Source organism: Anguilla rostrata, chromosome 4 (assembly GCF_018555375.3).
Source record: "Anguilla rostrata isolate EN2019 chromosome 4, ASM1855537v3, whole genome shotgun sequence".
In the NCBI taxonomy this organism is placed as follows: Eukaryota; Metazoa; Chordata; class Actinopteri; order Anguilliformes; family Anguillidae; genus Anguilla; species Anguilla rostrata.
This window is the reverse complement of record NC_057936.1, coordinates 52,373,771-52,393,991: the sequence shown is the minus strand read 5'-3', so window position 1 is coordinate 52,393,991 and position 20,221 is coordinate 52,373,771. Positions and strand designations below refer to the sequence as shown.

Genomic DNA, 20,221 nt, shown 5'->3' with positions numbered 1-20,221 from the left:
AGGTTCCTACAATGACACACTGATTATGTATAAAAACAAAACTTGTTTTTAAATGTGTAGTAGAGTGTACAGCAGACTGTCCCTATGCCCAGTCCTGGCTGAGCAGATTTATTGAGTAAACTTGGCTACAGTTTCTTCCTATGGTGTGTTATATGATTGCAAAGAGAGGGGAAAACCAGTCAAACCATGACAGGTGACAATCTTGGGAGAAATATTTGAAAGGACATGATCCAAGATGCAGAATAATTTAGAAGTAGGATGTGCACAACAATATTGGTATGCTTTCTTTATTGGGGGGAACTGCCTTCACTAGGTGTGGTGATAAATTGTTGATACGTTTTGCTCATATCTGATGTGGTCATGACCCCTTTGACCTTTTCTCCTCTCCATCTTAACCACCCCCTCCCTCCTTCCCTCCGCACCCGGGGCTTCAGTGTTGAGTGAGGGGCTCTCTTAGGAGCCACACATCTCCACCTGTCACAGGGCTTTGACACTGCATTAAATCTGTAACCCCCAAGGATGGCGGTATACTCTGTGGACTGAAAGAGGATTATATGCCCCTGCTCCGGGATGCCCTCAGTCAATCACAGTCTCTGTCTAAGCCTGCCTGGGTGGAGTAATGATGTGTAATTCTGCAGGAATAGTTTTTGTTTTGTTTTTTTCTCCAATGTTTGCCACGCTCTTCTGAGCTCTGTGGATATCTCCATCACTGCTCTACCAATCAGGAGCTGTTTGAGGGGGTTTGATCCTCTCCCGTGATAGGCCGCAGTGGCGCTACTCAGCAGCCTTTTTTCAAACACGTCGGAATTACAGGACATGGCCAATGCTGTCCTTTGGGACTCATCCCTCACCAATGGCTAGCAGTGAATCACTCCAGAAAAGAACGTTGGTGCAGTCTTTCTTCCTCTCTCTCCTCTTCTGTCTCCATTTCATTTTGCGTATAACAAACATGTGCTCTCCCCAACCCTCTTTGTGTTTCTCTTATCTTTCAGTACAAATCTCAAGTGGGACTTCTACGTTGTTCCGGAATTCATATGTTACTCCTAATGAAGACATCAAACACAACCAGGTAATGGTCAAAAACAGGCCCCACAGGAAATTCCTAATAAGGAATTCCTACCTTTGACTGAATTTATCTGTTTTGATCTTTGTTGTGGAAATGTGTCAGTTTACACACTGCGGAAATTGCCTCAGGAATTTGCTAATGACATCATTAATTATGATACAATATTAATGAACAAATATACAGTATAGCAGTAGTACCAGTAGTAGTTTTAAATCAGTAGCACTGATGGTATTTTAAAAAATGCAGTTTACAGGGGAGAAAGTGCTGCACTTGTATTACAGGAAACAGCATTATGACATGCATTGCATCATGACAAGCAGATAATGAGAAGGAGAACATACTCTGTAGTAGCCTAAACTCTCTTGGGTTAAGTCCATTTGATGATTTTTTTTTTTTTTAACGAACCTTTGTGTCCAGCTGCCAATGGGGGTGTTCTTTGGCACTACATAGAGCACACCCTTATCTCAGCTTCTCTTGAAAAAAAATGTAAAGTTCAATGTGTGTACGCTCTTTTGTGCAGCTGTTTTAATCAGTTCATGGTTCCTGACAGGATTCCTAAAGGTTATCGGACAGAACTCAGCAACTAATTACCTTGGGAAAGTCTCCCAAACAGTGCTTTCATTTATCTGGGTGTGGATTTGTGCCATTGATGGCCAGTGACATTTAATTACATTACATAACATAATGAGCTGACGATGACGGCTGGCTTTAATAAAAAAGGTAATGTGATGGATGTGACAATGGGAGAATAACCAAGATATATTAGTTTTAGTGATAGTAATTACACACAGTGGAAAAATTATATGAGTGAATCTTGTAAACACATTATGCAACTCCTGTTTTATGATATTTTAATCTTATCCAGCAGGGTTATTCCTCTTGCAATAAAACCATCAGCTGCACTTACTGAAAGTAAACACCCTGTGCTTTAAAGGTTAGAAAGGGATGGGAACTATTTTATAATGGAAGCGGAGAACAAATTGGCACAGATTTTCTTTTCAGTCTCAGATTTTCTTTGACATGATAAAGTAAATGCAGGAAACAAAAGAAATAGGTATAGTCCCAGATCACACCAAAAAAAATTCTGCTGCATGTGCATGTATTTTAATCAAACATGTCTTTCAGATGAAGAGGAATAAAAGGAATTTAAAACACCTAAGGAATAAAAATATCTGCAGTGTTTCTTTTCTTTTAATTATTTCTATTCCTTGATGTAGAATATTAACACAGTGGCTGGAATCACAATAGTGATTACTATTAAAAAGCGTACCATTAGCAAGAAGTGTGCTCTTGTTGATAAACTTGGGCTGTAATGGGCCCATTACAACACTACTGATGTTGGCTGTGAAATTTGGGTTGCTTGGGACTGGATGTGCCTTGCGTGCATTTCAAGCTCATGATAATGAATTCTAGCCAAATATTTTCAGACGCTAATGAATGGATTTTTTGCTGGGCCCGCATGGAACGTCGGCTGTTGTTGCTTATGCATTTCACAGCCACTTGCTTTGTTAAATATAACGAGCATGTTTAACTGCTTGAATCAGTTTCAACCAGACAGGATGATAGTGATGACTCAGTGGACAGTGACTGACTCCACTGCAAATGGTGGCAGGCAGTTGCCTCGTGATCAGCACCAATCTGGCATGGAATATGTTTCCCGAGAGCAGACAGCATGTTTTACAACCCCTTTTCCAATTAGCTTTCTCATTTACATTTTAATTAACATTATTTTGTTGAATTTTAGCTGAAATCAATCTCTGCTTTAAAATAAAGCACTGAGGTAATCCCATTTAAGCCTTCTTTTTATTGAATTAGATTTTAGTGGCAATCATCTGACCAGTAAAGCTGAGAAACTGCCAGAAAGTGCCAGTTGTCATGACGCCGAATGCAGAGAGATTAAGGTTTGCTACAGCAGAATCCTGAACTGTTGCACCCTGCACTTCCTGTCTCGTAGGTCCCTGTCCAGCCAGCTCCTCCAGAGACTGCCCGGAAAGACTATGAGACCTTTCCTCCGTTTCAGAACCCCACTAGGAACTTTGAAGAGTCTTTCTTTGAGGATCAAGTGCATCACCGCCCCCCACCCGCCACAGATTTAAATATGCATCTGGGACTGAAGTCGACCGGAAACTATGTGGACTTCTACTCAGCGGCCCGGCCCTATAGCGAACTCAACTACGAGACGAGTCACTACCCAGCCTCCCCTGACTCCTGGGTCTAGGGACTGGTGTCCCACGATGGCGGCGGAGCCTGACGAGGGGGCGGGGGCGTGCATGTGCATGCATGACACATTACATTTTTTCAGCAAATTTCTTTTGTCAAAGCTCGTTCCGTAGAGAGGTTCCATTGAAGAGTGTGTGGGTTTGGGAGGGGCATGTAGATAAAGAGAGAGAAAAAGAATGAGAGACCTTGGAGAAAAGCATAAAGAAATAACGCATGAGAGATGTTCGAGGGGTCTTATTGCGTGGGAAGAGGGAATCTTGACTTTTGGAGTCAAGGTGGAATAACTCTGAGGGTATTTGGAAAGTCGAGGATGAAAAGAGACTGCAAATATGAGGGTCAGCACATGAATATGTGAAGCACAAGAAAAACTAAATTGTTGTTTACACTAACTAAGGGAACGGCTTTTCACATAGCATTTTCTTTTCCCTCATTGTGTACCAAGGCTTCAGTCTGCATTTTGCAGAGAGTCCTCTGTAAAAGATGGACACCTCCAACCTTTTACTTTGTTCTCACTTTTTTTATTTGTACTTTTTTAATTCTTTGTTGTAAAGTATTTGATGTACATTACAGAGATACAAGTGCATTGTGTATATTACACGGATGCCACTGTGTCCCTTCTTCAGTGGCTCTTGCTATTGTTTTATGGTTACATGAAAAAGAAAAAATATTGGAAAGACATGTGAATCGCCAACCTATCCTTTCCAAGCAAAGTATGTTTTAACAGCAAGAAGGAAGTATTTAGCAGTATTGTTCGTTCTGATAATGTGAATTTGTTTGTGGCAATTAAACAAACATTTTAAGCAGTTCAAGACAGTAAACAGAACACCATTCCACACTCCTTGTCAATGAAGTGCTTTTTCACTGCCTAAAAAAGTTTAGATGTAGATATTTGGAATAGTTTTTTTTTTTTTTCTTTTTTTGGTTTTCACTTATATCAGGTTTTCTTTATGATGATACAGTGTTAAAAAATAATAAATACCACTTTGTTTGTCATTCATATTTGCATAAAACCTGTCTGTTCTGCTAGTATCACAGTTACCTGTGCTTATATTAAAACAAGATTAACATTGTGCCAAACTTCATTATCTCTAGTATCACTTCGAACCTGGAGATAATTTGGAACTTTTGTTGAGGTTTACATTCTATGACTGGGTATTTGTTCTCCTGATGTCAGTTTGTAAATGCTTTTTGTTCCTAAATGTGTTTAATGGAATTAAGCTATACCTAGACTACACTGGAATATTACCAGGAGGGCAAAATCTTTGAGAGCTTAATTCCCTCCAAAGATGTACAAATCTGTCACTCAATGTTAGCTGAGCGTGTGTTGTAAGTTGATCAATGTTTGATAAGAGAGGTGTTCTTTCAAAGACGAGTGGCTTCTACTGTTTGAATTTACATTGCAAAACAAGGTAAATCATCATAGACTAAAATGTTAATAGAGAATGATAAATATATATATAGAGATATAAATATATATAATTTTTATGTGCAGATGTGTGTTTGTCACTAAAAGCAACAACATTATCAAAAAGACGTGTAAAATAGGATGCTGTTCACTTTAATGTTCTGAAGGGGGAAGAAAGAAACCCTTGAAGATATTGACCTCCTAATCTGAGTTATGTTGTTTCCAAGATATATAGATTATCATTCTAAAATCTGAGTGATGTTCGGATGCCAGGAAAATAAATTATTCTGTGCAATCTTCAGAGCTTTTCTGCCGCATATCCTGCTCTTAACACTCACGTGGTCTTACTTCTGAAAGAAAGCACAATTCCTCTGAATATAAGGTCCCCATTGCTGGTCATTTGTGTGGGAAATATGCAGACGACTCCTTTTTTTTTGGTTTGTTTTGTTTTTATGTTGATGTTGTTGCTTCAGGCCAGGTGTTTATAACTGTGGGTATGTTTATTGCCTCAAGACTTTAAAACTGCTAAGATATAAACTTACCATCTAGGACACTGTTTTGGATGGTTTAATGATTGACCATGATTCTTTTTGTTCATTTACTTCCTCTTTGACAGGGATTAATTTACCATGTCTGTAACAGTCTCTGGTTAACGTGATGCTTTTTGAAACAGAGGTGCTATCTAAAACTGTGCTTACTTGATTCCACATACATGGTTATGTCATGCCACAAAGATATTTCATTTTTCTAATTCAGTTACTTGAAAGAATAGATATTTAAGGATAATGCATACTTTCATTTCTGTATGTTAAATCGGTGGTTCTCAATTTCTTTTCTCCCACAAACCACAAGAACAGTTGTGAGATATCAGTGAACCACCTGCACATTTAAATTTAAACAAAATAAAATGTAAATAACAGATTTCAAATGTGTGATAAGCACAACCTTACTTTCAGTCTTCAACGGGGTATGTGCACTTGTCTGAACAAAGCTGCTAAGTCGGAACACAGCATAAAACCAGGTAGCTACATATTTTCAGAAGATTGTCTTCCCTGACATCACTGGGTCACTGCATTTGTTCTTTAGTACACTGTTCTGAGATATTAAACAAATCACATGAGTGCAATTGAAAAAAGTACTAGATTTTTATTAATAGTCTTAGCAAAATTATCCAGGTTATACTGAAAAACAACACCACATAATGGTGGCATACCATAATGTAAAACTTGTAATGCTGTAAAGTAAACTTCTTAAACAGCCTTGACATCTTACATAGGCAAAACACTCTTTTGTGAGGTTAAATTGCCGATATTTACAGCAAAGGGTTTCAGTAGATATGCATCTTGTTATATCTGGACCCAAATGTAATCAAACCACAGTGTGATTCACCTTTCATTTAACGGTCAGATTCTTACACTTATTTAAACAGCATAAATATGGTGCTGGTTGTAATTCAACAAAAATACACCAACGCATTGCACAATTTGCGCAGTTGGGCCTATGTATTCATCTAAACAATCTCATATTTTAGCATCAGTATGAGACTGAATTTACATGGACTGAGTATCCTACACATATTACTCATATTTTGAACATAGCAGTGTTTTCCCAAAAGGTTAACAGAATCAATTAGTCCTGTGCTTTCAAGATAAGGGACACAAAGGACTTCCAGTGATGCACTGTTGATTAATTAGGTTAAGGAAGTAAAAATGAAGGGGAAAATATTCCGTGGATAATTGCAACAATACATTTATGATAGTGATCAGTTTTTATTTTTCTTTCCAGGAAAATATAACTCCCAACCACGGTAAAATAAAGAGGTACAGATTAAAAACTTTAAAATAGAGGAAATCATATGGTCAAATTTGCATGCATTTTCATTTCATGTGTTCACTATCATTATTATAGCATATCATCAGTGTTGTTAAAGAACCGCATACTGTACCTCCAAAAAATTAGGAGTTGAACTGCAAATGAACTGCAAAGCAGAACTCTCTTTTACCCATTTACCAAGACAACATTAGAGTTTAGTCAGATGGGCTTTTAAAGAAACTCTGTTGCTGAGTTTTGAGACTTGAACAGTTAAGAGCTGGATGATTGTCAGTGTGGTTTGTAATACATGCTGCCTATTGCACTGAATCCACAGCAGACATTCTATTATGATTTTTTTCTGTTTTTTTATTTAAGACGAGACAAACAATGAGTTGTTTCTAAATATGGGATCATATTCTGACCACATTAAGCAGTCATTATAAACTGAATAGCCTGCTCCTTCGAATATATTCATATATATATATATATATATATATATATATATATATGCAACTCTGACTGAATAATAAGTAATTGCATTTGAAGGAGCAGGCTATAATGACTGCTTAATGTCGTCTGAATATTTTGTTGCCTCCTCTTAAATATATATATATATAGGAGGCGGGACAGTGACAGCAAGACGGTTGTGGATTTGAATCTCGGCTTGGGGCCTTTCTGTGTGGAGTTTGCATGTTCTCCCTGTGTCCATGTGGGTTTCTGGTTTCCTCCCACAGTCCAAAGACATGCAGGTAGGCTAATTGGAGACTCTAAATTTCCCATAGGTATGAGTGAATGGTGAGTGAATTGTGTGTTTACCCTGCAATAGATTGGCGGCCTGTCCAGGGCGTATTCCTGCCTCTCGCCCAATGCACACTGGGATAGGCTTCAGTGCCACCTGCAACCTTGCTCAGGATAAGTCGGTATGCTGTAGATAATGGATGGATAGATGGGTACATATACACATACTGTATTATAGAGGGACTTGTAATGTAATTTATTTGGAATTATGAGTGAATTAATTTCTGCCACCAGAGAGGCGCATATATGCATTTGTTCTGTATATTTTTATTCTGGTTTCAAACAGTAGCCCTATACACATTCATTTGAATATTAGAATATTATCCAACATACGGAAAAAATTCCTTTTAATTGAAGAGTATGAAGTTTCACCACTAATTACTGTGCAATACTCTGGTGCACATGCTTCATTTAACTGATGGTAAGTTTTCTTTCCCTGTTCTCATTGGATCTGCTGAAATATGATTCATAAAAATTGCAAGACAGGGTGTTATTATAGTTGCAATAACACCTTGTTTCTCATCAGATGTGATTTTTTGTCTGAGCATTAGGCCTCAATGTGCAAACATATATCTCCATATTCTGCACTGACCTACTGGCAGGCAGACCAAAATGCACAGGGAGGAAACACGTGGTCATGTGCATGCTTAACATTGCTTCTCCAAATGAAGTGTTGGTTTGCACTTTACAGCAGAGAATAATGAGCCTTAATGTGTAAAAAAATGAACTTAAATAAAAAATGAAAGAAAATTATTTTTTTCCCTCTTAAATGGGACTTAATTAATTTGTCCTCTATAGTATGTGGCTCTTTACACTGAAACAAAGTGCCAAATAACAATGACTTTGAAATGAAGCTGAATGTAAGTTTCTACTAATTATGCATACATCCACAAGATAGATTCCTGTGTTACTGTCAATGCTTGGTTGTAGAAAGTGTCGAATCAAGGACTGTGGCCCAAGTATTAACGCCTATCATCAAATTCCAATAAGACTTGCAGAACTGTCAGCCTGTGAATAGGTAACAGTAAGACTCAGGACTGTTCCTCATTTTTCCAGCTGGGTGGGGCTGCTATCTGTTCTTATGTGAGTGGGGTGGTAAATCTTTTGGATCCAGCAGGCCCCATTCAGCCCTGTAAAGCGAAGAGCCATGGAGCATGACCTGGGAAGCCAGCCGACAGCCTCTGGTCCAAAACCTTAATGCAACCTATAATCTACAGCTCAGCTGCGGCCCCTGTGCGGTACCTTAAATGTTTTGTCTGCACCAGCCCTTGGTGATATACAGTAGGGCTTTACATTGTTGTCTGCAGCAGTCAACAACTTACAAAAGGGCCTGGGGAGGAGGTGTAACTTATTTTTCTCTTACCAAGGGCTTGGCTTTTCATAAAACACAATCCGCTCTCTGAGGACACAACCACCTCCTCTTTAGAAAAGTGCATGGACTCGAATCATGAGTCACAGCAGGGAACAACCATCCACTCCCTCACCACCCCTCTTCCTGAAGCTGTGAGATGGGATTTGGTGTGGCGTCTAATAAATCCTACCTTTTGAAATCTGTGGCATCGATATCCTCTATTTCCTTCCAGTTTGTACATTATTTAGTGCTCTTTACAGCACTGCGCCACCATCATTATTTGATCTGCTGGGATTCGTTAGGAGTTAATGCTGTGAAAAGTAGATGAATCTTTGAAACTGAAAAATTGAAAAGCTTCTGTCTGTATGAACCTAGATTAAACAAATCGAATATCTCGGGTAATGTGCTCTACCGTGTCTGTGAAGGTGTGTGACCATGTACTGTAAATGTAGGCATTTTTCAGCTCAAATTTCCTATAAGCTACAGAAGCGGGGAAAAGCAGAGGTGAAATTTAGACATTATTTCATAAAATAGAATGAGATGTTCATATAGAGATGGGAGTGGTCAGTCAAGAGTAGTAGCAAGGCGGACACGACTGCTAACCAAAAGAAACATCAATGGTCGTCTTGCATTTGCAGAAACACACCTGCTTGATCCCCAAGCCTCTATGGACAAATGAGCCAAACGTGGACCTTTTTGGATTACACAGGCCCTATCATGTCTGCCATAAAGCAAATACAGAATTTCACAGCAAGAACATCATGCCAACAGTCAACCATGGTGGTGGTAGTGTGTAATGGTGTGGGGATGATTTGCTGCCTCATGACCTGGACAACTTGCCATTATCGAAGGAACCATGAATTCTCCAGTGTACCAGAAAATTCTTATGGAAAATGTCTGGTCATCTGTCCATGTGCTTAAGCTGAAGCATAACTGGGTTATGCTGTAAGACAATGATCCAAAACACAAAAGCAAATCCACGTCTGAATGGGTGAAAAGAAACTAAACTTTGGAGTGGCCTAGTCAAAGTCCTGATTTGAACCCAATAGAGATGCTGTGGCAGGCCCTGAAAGGAGCAGTTCATACTCAAAAAACTGACCAATTTGTCTGAATTAAAGAAGCTCTGCAAATAAGAGTGGGATTGAAGTCCTACACAGTGATGGGAAAGACTAATATCAAATTATAGAAAGTGTTTGGTTGCAGATATTGTCGCTAAAGGTTGTACAACCAGTAAGTTTAAGGGGACAATTACTTTTTCACATGGATTATATGGGTGTTTGATAACTTTTTTAATTAAATAAATAATATTTTAAAGAATGAGTTATGTGTTTGTTCAGGTTCCCTTTGTCCAATATTACATTTTGTCTGAAGATCTGACGCTCTTCAGTATTCGTGTGAATATGCAATAATAGAGGAAACCAGGAAGGGGCAAATACTCTTCATTTGCCCTCAATTTGCAACTGCAATTGCACTCATGCATGGACCCAACTGCCAGGAGATTGAAGACGTACGCGATTCCCCTCAGAAGCATGTGATGTTTCAAGCCTGCTTCTTTTCATACTGCAACCCACAGCCGAGTTAGCATTGTGTTAGAGGAAGGCTTATCACATACGGCTTTGGCATGCAGTCCACAGGCATTGATCGACCAGTGGGGGTCAATAGAGAGTGATAAAACGTGAACCCATAACTGATTGAGCCCTCCTGTACAATGGGAAATGCACCAATCACCAATTGTTTGTCACCCTATGGAGTTACCAGCCACGGTCGGCACTGGTATTATCCAGATTCAATCTGAGGCCATGGGGCTCATGCATGCACAGTGTGGTGCTTTATCTAAATGAGCCATCCAGAAGCCCCTGGGCTTTGTTTCCCCCCCCCCCATAAAATTGGTGCCCAACATGGAACTGAGCATCTCCAATTCCCACTCCCATTTGGAACAGCCGATCATCTGCAGCTGCAGCCACTGTCGTGTTGCAAACCCCACTGCCCATACAAGAATTTATACATCCTCAGCTCTCCTCTGAAACATGCGGTTTCGCCAGTTGCTTCTTTTCACACCACAGACTATGGTTAAGCTCACACAGAGTGGAGTCGAGGGAAGACCATTCATATGTGGCTTTCACATGTAATTCACAGGTCCCAGATTGTCCAGCAGGGGTCGCTGAATAGCAATGAATGTGAATTCCTAACTCACTGAACCCTGCCATACCATGACCAATACAATCAGCAATTGTGCATCACCCTTTGGAGCTACTGGCCTCAGTTGGAAATGGCACTGTCCGCATTCAATCCCAGACTCATCTATGCATCACAGAGTGGTGCCTTAACCAAATGAGCCATCCCACAAGTTCTTTATTTTAACCCTTTGCTTACTTTCCAACTTGAATATTTTATTTGATGGACATGGTGCTATAGAATCCACCTGAGTATTCTATTAATCTAAGCTCTTTTATCAGCATTTTAACTCTGTGCACCTTTTCTGGACATGGCTCTATCAGTCCTGTCATCTCATCTTGTCACCTCTAGACAACCTGTTATTGTGGTAAACTCTAGCCTGAGACACATTGCTGTTCCTTGGTGCAATTGCTTGCATGTCTTCCAGCTCTAATTTGGTTTTCCTCAACGCAATATCTCCTAGTAGCCAAAATGAATCAAATCTGTGTGAGTTGTTTTATCATCTAATCACAGCAGCAATAGTGACAGTGTTGTCTATGATCTGATTGGATTTCCAAACTAATATAGAAGCACTCATGTCCACAGACACATAAAATTCCTACATTGGGGGTAAAAGGCATATATATATATACTGTAGCAACCTGTCTTGATTAAATTTACTACACTCCAGTTTACAAATGAAATTGTTTATCCTCAGAATATGTCTATTACTGTCTCCTGACAGTGTGTTTTTTTATTTTTTTAAATGTTCAGAATAACTGAAAAAGAATATCTATTACTGACAGCAATAAATTATGAAGGGCAAATCCTTTTGTACTCCTGAGAATCATTGGTACCTGTGCAGTATCATTATTCAATGAATAAACATCTTTGGAATGGAAGACATAACATGGCAAAATTGATTGTGGATTAAGGATTTACATGAGAAGAACTCATCTTTTAAGGAATAAATAATATTGCTAAAATGACAATGGGGCTGACTATTTACCAGTTTTAGTGTGAACCTCCACATTATTCTATCTGAACAAAATTCCATACAGCAGAAAGACCAAAAATATAATACGTATCTGAACTTCAGGATGAACAGGGTGTACAGGGTGAACTGGTCACATGATACACAGTCCCCTCTTTGGTGCACTGGGTGGTGGTACTTCCACAACAACAACAACATGTAACTGTAGTGCTGTTGCCATGTAAAAATGCTGGTTTAAGTGGAACGGCAACAGGTTTACATTGTTGCCTAGAAAAGTCAAGTGCATGCGTGAAAAATACTCCAGGAATTTATTTTGCTAGATCCACCAAGCATACATCCAATTCATTTAATGGGTCTCAAAATCAGATGCACTATAAAATATTTAAACACCCAAACAAACACTCACCCTGGGTTTCATTTTCTCATCGAGCCATGGGTTTGCACAGTACAAACTGAAGACTGAAGACAGTTTATTGCATTTTAAACAAACATTTCTTCTGAGTAAGTTCTTAGGCTGGAACAGGGATGCACAATCTTATCCAAAAAGGGTCAATGTGGGTGCAGGTTTTTGCTTTACTCAGCATTACGACGCCTAATTAAACTAATTAAATAATCTTGGTCTTGGTCTTCAATCGAAACCTTGATAAATAAAATTAGTTGTCTTAGTGCTAGGCTAAAACAGAATCCTCACCATATTGGCTGTTTTTGGATAACACTGGACACCCATAGACAAGAACCAAGTCATTTGTGTAGCTATATTTACACCCCAATCTCTCTGGGAAGAAAAATGCATTCACTGGTGATTCACTAGGTGACTGATATTTGCGGCTATATGAATTCATTTTGAATATTGCTTCAGTATGCTCACTTTACTGAATGGTCACAGCGTTTAACTGGAAGTGGCATGACAGAGAAGTAAAAGAGCAAGTATTGCGTCTTGCAATATAATTTGAACAGTTAAATTATTAACTAGAAAATAATATCTCCACAATTCTGTTTGTTTCCAGGCCTCACATCTATGACACATTGAACATTTATGTGAATGTTGCTGCCACCAAAGATCATGTCCTCAATGCAAGCACAAATACGTAGTTGATCCCTGGCTTCAATGCTCATCTGTTCTCTCTCACTTCAGCGGTCCTTCATATCAGCTTATGTACTGCAAAGAGTTCTACCTAACCTCTGAATATAATAACACCATAAAAGTAACTTGATCTTTCAAGAATCAGTCATGAGGTACATTTATTAAGATAAGATAAGGTATACTTTATTGAATCCCGTGGGCTGAATTGTCCTCTGTATTTAACCCACCCTAGTTACTAAGGAGCAGTGGGCAGCCACAGTGCAGTGCCCTGGGATTTTCTGGGATGCCATATCAAAAGGGTAGTTTCACTTATAGGAAGCAGTGCTTACCTTTTCCAATCAAAAAAATAGTAGATGACTGTGATATCACCATGAATTTCATGCTAGGTCCCACTGTATCTTGGTCTGTCACCATGGTCATAAGACCTACAAAAAATGTAAGTGTGATCCTAATTTTATTTGAGAAAATCTTAATGTAGATATATAACCATTTGGATCTGCTTCCTGCAGATATGGTTACAGTTTTAGACTGTAACTGACTGAATGGCTACTGACAGATTAATAGTTTAAGACTATAGCTACAAGAACCAGACTTAACTTGAATGTATTACTTCCAATTATTTCCCCAAAATTAAATGGAAATTCTTACCATTCTGACCACTTTAATAACTTATTTCCCTGTTGCATGTCTTATAATTGGACTGGGCCTTCTGAAATATTTCAAACCAGGAAAATGCCACGCAGTTGTAATGCAAAGGAGTTGTTTTGGTGTATTGATATTTTGAGAAAGTCTCCCCTCTAGTGGTCACATCTGACCTAGACCAGGACACAGGAGTCCTCAAACTCGGTCCTGGGGATTTCTTGTTGCGGCCAACCTCTTGATCAATTACAAATGTTGACAATGTGGGCTTAAATTCTTTCATATATATTTTTTGGTTAAATGGTTTAGTTGTCCCCACTTTTAGGAATTAAAAACCTGCCGATTTCACCTGTAAGTCTGTGATTTAATCTATTTTAAAAATTTGCCTGCTTTGAGAAAACAGGTAAATTAAACATTTGTTGATTTGACAGTCCAGTCGATATTTATTTCGCACTTGCATTTGCAGTTAGATAGTTAGTTATTTTTAGAAATCAAAACCCATCACTGACCAGCTAATACAATGACCTTGTGTCAAAGTCTTTAGGTGGAAGCATGCAACCTTGACTGATGATCATGAAGATTATCTCTGTGATCATCATTATACTTATATTACAAAAATAAAAATTAAAAATTAAAAAAACATTATACTTATTTTTTGCAGCCTCTTTATTTGATTGTATGGTTGCATGAAGTCCTTTAAAAAGGCAGAACAAAGAATATAACTTATTTTTACAGGAGCTTTGTCATTTAATGTTAATTTACACCAGCCACTCTACATTCCACAAAACTCTGTTCTTTATTAGCAGTTCTCACCTTAACATATCTGTTGTCAAATGGATTTTATTGCAGGGCTTTAGTCATACATGCCTTTTGGAAAGCATAGCATTTGATATGTATACAAGCATTGCATACACAGCATTGATCATAAAGGTCGCAGTAGTGCATTTTGAAGTGAAAAAGATACTTTTGAATTGAATGGCACATGAATATTATCTGCATATTAGGAATGAACTGCGTGCAATTTGCTACAGCTGCTGCAGTGCCAAATTAAATCATTTACATAATATCTACATTTATCTATAATTGCACAACATTTATTGAAAATTTAGCTAATGGTTTAATTTCTTGATGGATGTGTTTGTTTATGTGTGTGTCATAGATTCTGGTGTATGGTTTTTTTTTTGGCAATTTGCCATTTTTACTGTAGCCAATATTGTCACTTATACTATATTTATACATATCTTGTTTCACTGTTGGCATACTAAATGGCAAGTGGTTGAGCCTGTCATAGCCTTATCATAGAGACTTATTGTGGTTCAAAGAGATATGTATGCATTGACCACCATTTTGTATATAATCAACCTGTTAAGTGAACTTTCTCCTTAGGGTTGCCCTGGGTGGTGAAAATCTTCTGCTTTGTTGTTCATACTGAAACACTTCTTTTGTTGCATATGAAAATGACTGTGTGGAATGGATTCTCAATTCTGCCTATGTTTGTTGCACAAGCATTGTTAAGTTGGATTCCACATTCTAGCAACTTAAGCCAGGTTTTGTTTGCCGAATTTGCATATTTCTCCTTTAGCATTGTTAAGCAGATGTGATTGCACTTTTTGTGCACTGTTCCGTACTAGCATTCCTGAATTACTGTCTAGCCAAACTTGAATGGCCTGTCAAGGTTGAATGTAATTACAAGCATGCTATTGGGACAAGGTTGTACAACTTTTCTAAAGTCTAGTATCCTTGTTCAACAAGAGCGATTCACAATACACCACATTTCCATCAGAAGGGGAAAATACCCCTCAAGCAATTCTTACTGTAAATTCTCATTGCATTTTTTAAAACAGATATCAGATTGAATTCTTTCCTGGAAAAAGCCAAGAAAAAAATCATTCATTATGCTTTTGACTGTGACAAACATAATGGTCTATTTAAAGATATTGTTGTAGTCTGTATTTCCGGTCACTTGTCTCCCCAGTACTGTCTCTGTGTCTGTGTTCCCTGAGCTGCTTCACTCCCCTGTACTTGTGTGATTTCACTATTCGGGTGGTTCCAGGTTTTCGTGGTTTCCCCCCTTCTTTCCAGTCTCGCTTTACTTACTTCCTGCCTATTTCTAGTTTTACTAATTTCTACTAATCCCTACTAATTTATAGATTGTAAAGTACTAACCTCACTAATATACTAACATGTGAATATTACTAATGGACTAACACACACTAGTTTTGGGTTTTTGATAGTTTAGATCACTATACTAATACATTAACCAGTCTCCCCTTTTCCATGCTGCGCTGTAGCTCCGCCCCTTTTCTTTCTAGCCTGCTCTAACGCTGAGTTCTGCAATTGCCTGCACCTGTCTCTTGCTCTGACTGCACCTCTCTCTCTCTGCACATGTTTTACCTGCTTCACCCAGGCCGTCTATTATCATTGTTGTCTATGTGATTCCAGTCCGCGTTTTGTCAGTCCCCTGTCATTGAATTAGTTTTCCTAATGTTCTTCACCTGGATGTTGTTTGTTACTCCTCCCTCACTCACTTAACCCCTCCTTGATTGTTACCTTCCCCAGTGTATAAATGTCAGTCTTTTCCACCAGCTCAGAGTCAGAACGTTGATCGTATTCATTGTGCCAATTATTTGTAGGCCTTTGTCTATCGAGATTCCTGCGACACCCCTTTGCCCGACTTCGAGTTTGCCTGCCCCTTTTGGTTTTGTTTGCTTCTGGTTCGACCTTCGCTTTGCCTTGACTTCTCTTTTGCCTGTCCCTTTGTACCTTCGCCCTTCTGATCTCCTGGTTTTTGATTTTTTGCCTGTCTTTTCACTATTCTTTTGGAAACTCGATTCGGCACCGTCCTCTCTCTGATTACCTGGCTTCGAACCTCGGACTGATTAAAGACAACGTTTTTTGGATTTCCCTGGTCTGCGTGTGGGTCCTTACTCAGAACATAACAGATATTGTAATTTAAGCCATTTTTATTCTTTTGAGTATCAGCAATATACTGTATATTGTTCAGTAGCCATCAAAAATTCTGATGCAGCTGAAGAAAACCCCTAGTGATTTCTCATGTCGGGCTACATCATGTCTCAGTCCATGCAAGTTTAATTCTGGCCACATTCAGGACAGTCTGTTGTGTAAAATGTAACTATGACAACAGCACAGTCACACAAACAGCAAAGCCAAATAGAGGTCATCGCAACATGCTAGTCTTTGCTTCAAACTCTTGTAGTTAATTTTCTGTTTCCATTTTTCTTCTGTTGACATTCTAAAAAATAATGGGAAAATGTGAAACATCCAGCTAAAATGAAATGAAAACTATTATGAGGGTAATTCCTGCATGAAATATGTCATTGTTTATATAATATTAAAAGGAAATTATTTTGAAGACAAACGTGCTCATGTGGTGTCATCTTCCTCTTATTACCAACCTACAGTTCACAAGTCGGGTTCACACAGACATGAGTAAGAGGAAGATACTGCAGCTCATCAAAGAACTTGTGCAACCTGCGATTTTGGGGGTATTGGATGAAACACTCCCATCCCTGGGCAATATTAGAGCCAATTTTGAATTTTCCTGAAAACAAATTTTCTCTTGATCTCCGTATATTACACATCTGAAGAAAAATACATTCTCAAAGTACAAAAATGCCAAGTTACTCACACAAAGTGCTTAATTAAAGCTGGCAAAATCTAGGCCTGCAATTATAAGTATTCATATCAAATTTAGGCCAAGTTACAAGAAACAATATTGGCTATCTTAGCTAACACAAATGCAATGCTACCCAATGTTCCCCCAATGTTTCTAAACCATTCAGTGACCCCTTGTGCCCTGTGAATGGGGGCATTGTCATCGTAGAAGAGACCACTGCCATCAGCATAGAAATGTTTCATCATAGGATAAAGGTGATGACTTAGAATAACTTTGTATTGATTTGCAGTGACCCTTCGCTCTAAGGGGACAAGTGTGACCAAACCATGCCGGGAAATGCCCCCCACATGCATAACAGAGGCATCCGACCCCCTCGCCACAGGGAACAAGCATTCAGGCCTGTACCGCTAATGTATGCCACACATGCACTCACTCACTTGTCGAGAATGGTGACGGATGACTCATCTGACCATATCACTTTTCTTCCTCATCTCTGTAGACCAGTGCCTATGGTTTTTGCACCACTGAACTCTCAAATGTGCATTCGTCTTTGTAATGAGGGGTTTATGCACTGCAACTCTACTATCATATCCTTCTCTATGTAGTTGTTGACAGACTGTTCTTGCTGACACAGTCTGATCACATCCTGCATTGACATGCTCAGTCACCTGGGGAAGAGTTGCTCTTCTGTTTTCCTTACACACCACACTAATGAAAGAGCATCATGGTCATCTAATGTATGCTTTTGACCACAATTGCTGATGATATGTACTGATGTCTTTCCCATAGATCTAAATGCAGATGTCATTTTAGTCAGTGTTCCTATTGAAACACTAGCCAGTTAAACACTTTGTGACTATAATTAACCCTCTTTCAAAGTAATTTAGACATTTTCCTCTTGCCATCTTGATAAAACCTAGAGTTGTGCTTAACAGTTTTATACATGTCAGAGAGCATGATGTTAATTGCTAAATTGTAGCATGCACCTGTATATATGCATCTGCATTTGTTATGTTTCTCCATATATATATATGTGTGTGTGTGTGTAAGGACAAGAACAGAATGTATACCTACTGTGGAATCACAAGACCTTTGATATCTCTCTCCTGTGGAATACTAATAGCAGGAGCTTATGCATAGCTCATGACATTTCATATTCCAAAGTCAGGTAACAGCTTCCTTAACTTGACAAAATAAAATTTTTGTCTACAGCAGTAGCTCACATTTGAAGGAGTGCATTGCTCATTAAAATGACACTTATATACTGCTTCCATGGGAACCTTGTTTCTCAAGCCCCTTATTACACCGTGCCATATGGCTGTTCCAGTTGTAATAGAACCTGCAGCTTACTTTTCGGATCCTTATCTCAATCTTCCTTATGTGAACTTCATCTCACTATGTATGGAATTAATACATATAATCCAGACAAAATCATCAGATTCATCTATTTTTGAATGTGTTTACATACTAACCTATATATTTACAAACATCACATATTGCTTGCTTTTAATAAAATTATTATTTATATCATTATATCACTTTGGATGGACATTCTAGACTGAATTTAACATAAAATATTTCATGGTACATTATGTGTGGGTGTAGTCAAAGGTTGGCGGGGTGAAATTTAATTACAGGTTGTTCTCCTAGACCCTTGGGTTTTCTTTTTAATTACCTACTTATTGAATGTCTGAAGCCAAAGCCTTCAATCAGAGAGGGTGACAAATTATGTTATGAGTTACAGGTAAGGCTGAATGTCAAGTTGCACCAAGAGGCCCACCCGCACAAGACATGCCGAACCCACTTTGAAACTCGGCCACCCTTTTCCAAAGGCCTCTTAGAGACTGTTGACTGTGGATCCAGTCAACAAGGTGATTGTTAGCATAATGCAAGCTCAAAATAAAAGGACGGTACGCTGATGCTTCAATGAAGATTTTAAGCTTTTACTGCTGAAGTAATGGAGCAATGTCCTGTCCTAGTAAATATCCAATGTTGGAAGTCTGACTGTGGATTAGTAGAACAGAAGGAGCACTGGGACATTCACAAATACATGAATCAGAGAAAACAATGGCCAAGTGGTTAATTTAAGTGGCTTCCTACTGTATGCTGCAAGTTCTCCCAATGTCTGCATTGGTTTCCACCAGGTACTCTGGTGTCCTCCCACAGTCCGAAGACATGCAGCAGGCTAATTTGAGACTAATTTGAATTTCTTGTGTGTATGAATGTGTGAGTGAATGGTGTGTGGGCCCTGCGATGAATTGATTGGTGACCTGTCGAGAGTATATTCCTGCCTCTTGCCCACTGCATGCTGGGATAAGCTTAAGCTCACCCCGCCATGATGCTGACCAGGAATAAGTGGTTTACATAATAGATGTATGGTTGACTGGATGGATGCACCAGTTTGTCTCCACCATGTGATGTGCAGGGATTTGAACTTGTATTACAATGGTTATCCTCCAGGGGTCCCCATGGACACTTCAATGGCACCTTCAAGTGATTAAATGTACAATTGAGTTTTGAATTGAGGCAGTTATAAAAGCAATCAGTAGATCTAATATGGGGAGATTTAGGATGGAAAGTGAACATGGGCGGAAGTTTAAATGCCACAAAAATCACATATTTGAGCCAATTACTCAGAGTTTGAGTAGCAAAACAATTAATCAGTTAAAGAAGTTGATTACACAATTAACTTAGGTGATCTGGCTGAGTCTGAATTGGTCAATCTTAAGGAAAAAATAAAAACCAGGAACTGGATTGAGCATCACTGAATAAAAATAAAACTGCATCCATACAAAGCAGGGGTGTCCAAACTTATCCAAAAAGGGCTGGTTGGCTGAAGGGTTTTATTTTAGCCCAGAATTAAGACACTTGATTCTACTTAAAGTCTTAATTGAAGATCATGGTTAATTAATTGAATCATTATTATTATCACTTTTTCGTGAAAGTTAAATGGTATATAACTGCTTTCATTTTTAATGTGGCCATTTCCCACTGCTTTTAAGAAAACCTATCACGCCCCTTTATAACATACAACAATACTGCCGCATGTCCACTTTTGTAA

At 38.7% G+C, this 20,221-nt stretch overlaps 1 protein-coding gene across 6 annotated transcripts in view; it reads left to right on the top strand.

The window, feature by feature from the left end:
- ctnnd2a (catenin (cadherin-associated protein), delta 2a) overlaps positions 1–5,270 on the top strand; it is a 268,642-nt gene extending 263,372 nt beyond the window's left edge. For all 6 annotated transcript variants that reach the window (XM_064333165.1, XM_064333164.1, XM_064333163.1 and 3 more), the window contains 2 exons: positions 993–1,069; positions 3,021–5,270. In XM_064333165.1, the coding sequence (XP_064189235.1) occupies positions 993–1,069; positions 3,021–3,284 (341 nt within the window). In that variant the 3' untranslated portion in view covers positions 3,285–5,270. The remainder of the gene's footprint in view (positions 1–992; positions 1,070–3,020) is intronic.
- The last annotated feature ends 14,951 nt before the right edge of the window (positions 5,271–20,221 follow it).